This window comes from Vicia villosa, linkage group LG5, assembly GCF_029867415.1.
Source record: "Vicia villosa cultivar HV-30 ecotype Madison, WI linkage group LG5, Vvil1.0, whole genome shotgun sequence".
Taxonomy (NCBI): Eukaryota; Viridiplantae; Streptophyta; class Magnoliopsida; order Fabales; family Fabaceae; genus Vicia; species Vicia villosa.
Genome location: NC_081184.1, coordinates 148,054,518 through 148,056,103, shown reverse-complemented (window position 1 = coordinate 148,056,103; position 1,586 = coordinate 148,054,518). Strand labels below are relative to the sequence as shown.

The 1,586-nt window shown below is 36.7% G+C and overlaps 1 protein-coding gene across 1 annotated transcript; it reads left to right on the top strand.

The window, feature by feature from the left end:
• The first annotated feature begins 392 nt into the window (after positions 1 to 392).
• LOC131605700 (uncharacterized) lies at positions 393 to 1,163 on the top strand. Its single transcript, XM_058878026.1, has one exon. It carries the CDS (start codon positions 393 to 395, stop codon positions 1,161 to 1,163), a length of 771 nt encoding a protein of 256 aa, XP_058734009.1.
• Positions 1,164 to 1,586: the final 423 nt, after the last annotated feature.

The following is a 1,586-nucleotide window of genomic DNA, read 5'->3' as shown; positions in this document are numbered from 1 at the left end:
GATTGTAACTAGAGTGATCGTGTGGATCAGTAGACTCTAGAAAAGTCTTAGAGGGTATCTAAGCAGTTGTTCCTGGAGTGATCAGTGTGTGATCAGAAGACTCTGGAAGACTTAGTTGCTGACTAAGTGGAGAACCATTGTAATCCGTGCGATTAGTGGATTAAATCCTCAGTTGAGGTAAATCATCTCTGCGGGGGTGGACTGGAGTAGTTTAGTTAACAACGAACCAGGATAAAAATAACTGTGCATTTATTTTTATCTGTCAAGTTTTTTAAAGCTACACTTATTCAAACCCCCCCTTTCTAAGTGTTTTTCTATCCTTCACAACTCTGCAGCTGGCTTTTCCAAATTTATATGCAGCAAGTGCTCTATCAGGTGGGAGTGTGGCTGGGATGGGTGTGAGGGAAGGCATGATATGGAAGTGGAACTTACAAGTGCAACAAGGATTGGAGAATGACTTGGTGTTAAAGGAAAATGAGGACTTGGAACTGATTCTAGAAGAAATTGAGCCAATTCAGAATATGCAAGATAGATTCATATGGTCTCTAAATGGTATGGAGGGTTTCAAAGTTTATGCATATTATTCAAGGCTTCTTGATGCTTCTGTGGTGGAGGATATAAAAGACGATATTAGGTTGGTGTCTAAAGCAATTTGGACTTTGAAAATGCCATCAAAGATCAAGATTTTTGCGTGGAGGCTTGTTCAGAACAGACTACCAACGAGACTGCTATTGAGGATAAGAGGTATTATTGTTGTTGATTATGATTCTTTATGTGTTTTTGGCTTCCAAGTCAGGGAAGATAATCATCATCTGTTTTCTGGGTGTCCTAAAACGCGTAAGCTGTGGGAAATGATACAGTCTTGGTTAGGAATTAATGTACAGTTTAATTCAAATTTTGTATCATTCTACTGTAATTTTGTTGAGGCTATGAAGGTTATATGCAAGGAAAAAGATGCAGGTGGAATTTGGGGAGCTGCTTGTTGGGCTATATGGAAACAAAGAAACAATATTATTTTTAATAATGCTGTTGAGGATTTTGATGAGATTTTTCATGATACAAAAATATTAAGCTGGCAGTGGCAGGTGTTAGGAACCAAAGAGGATAGAATGTGTGCATTCTATGATTGGTATCATCATCCTAATGAGGTTTTAGCTCTGTAAAATTACTGGGGCTGGTGTAAGAATAGGTTTTGGTAGGGCATTGTGTTAGGTTATGTGTAATTCAGCCTTGTACGATTTGTAATTGTATTTATGAAGCTTTATTTGAGCTTCTAATGGAATATAAAAGTTTGCTTATCAAAAAAAAAAAATCATTCCTTTTCAACTAGACTTGACTCTTTCCTTCACTAGAAGAACATCGACTAGAATTTTCATTATCAAACTGTATACATTGTGTAAAATGGACTGATAAACAAAAAAAATTCAAAAATGTCATCAATTGCACTCTCGAAGGTCCACCATCACAATCCATAAGTCTTCCACTAAAAATGGTCATTCTTAACTAAATATTTCCTTTACTAGAAGAACATCGACTAGACCTTTCAATATCAGACCGTCCACATCGTGAAAAATGGACTAGAAAAC

What these genes read in the sequence shown, in the direction of transcription:
- LOC131605700 (XM_058878026.1), top strand. Translation starts at nt 393, where the DNA reads ATGGGTGTGAGGGAAGGCATGATATGGAAGTGGAACTTACAAGTGCAA.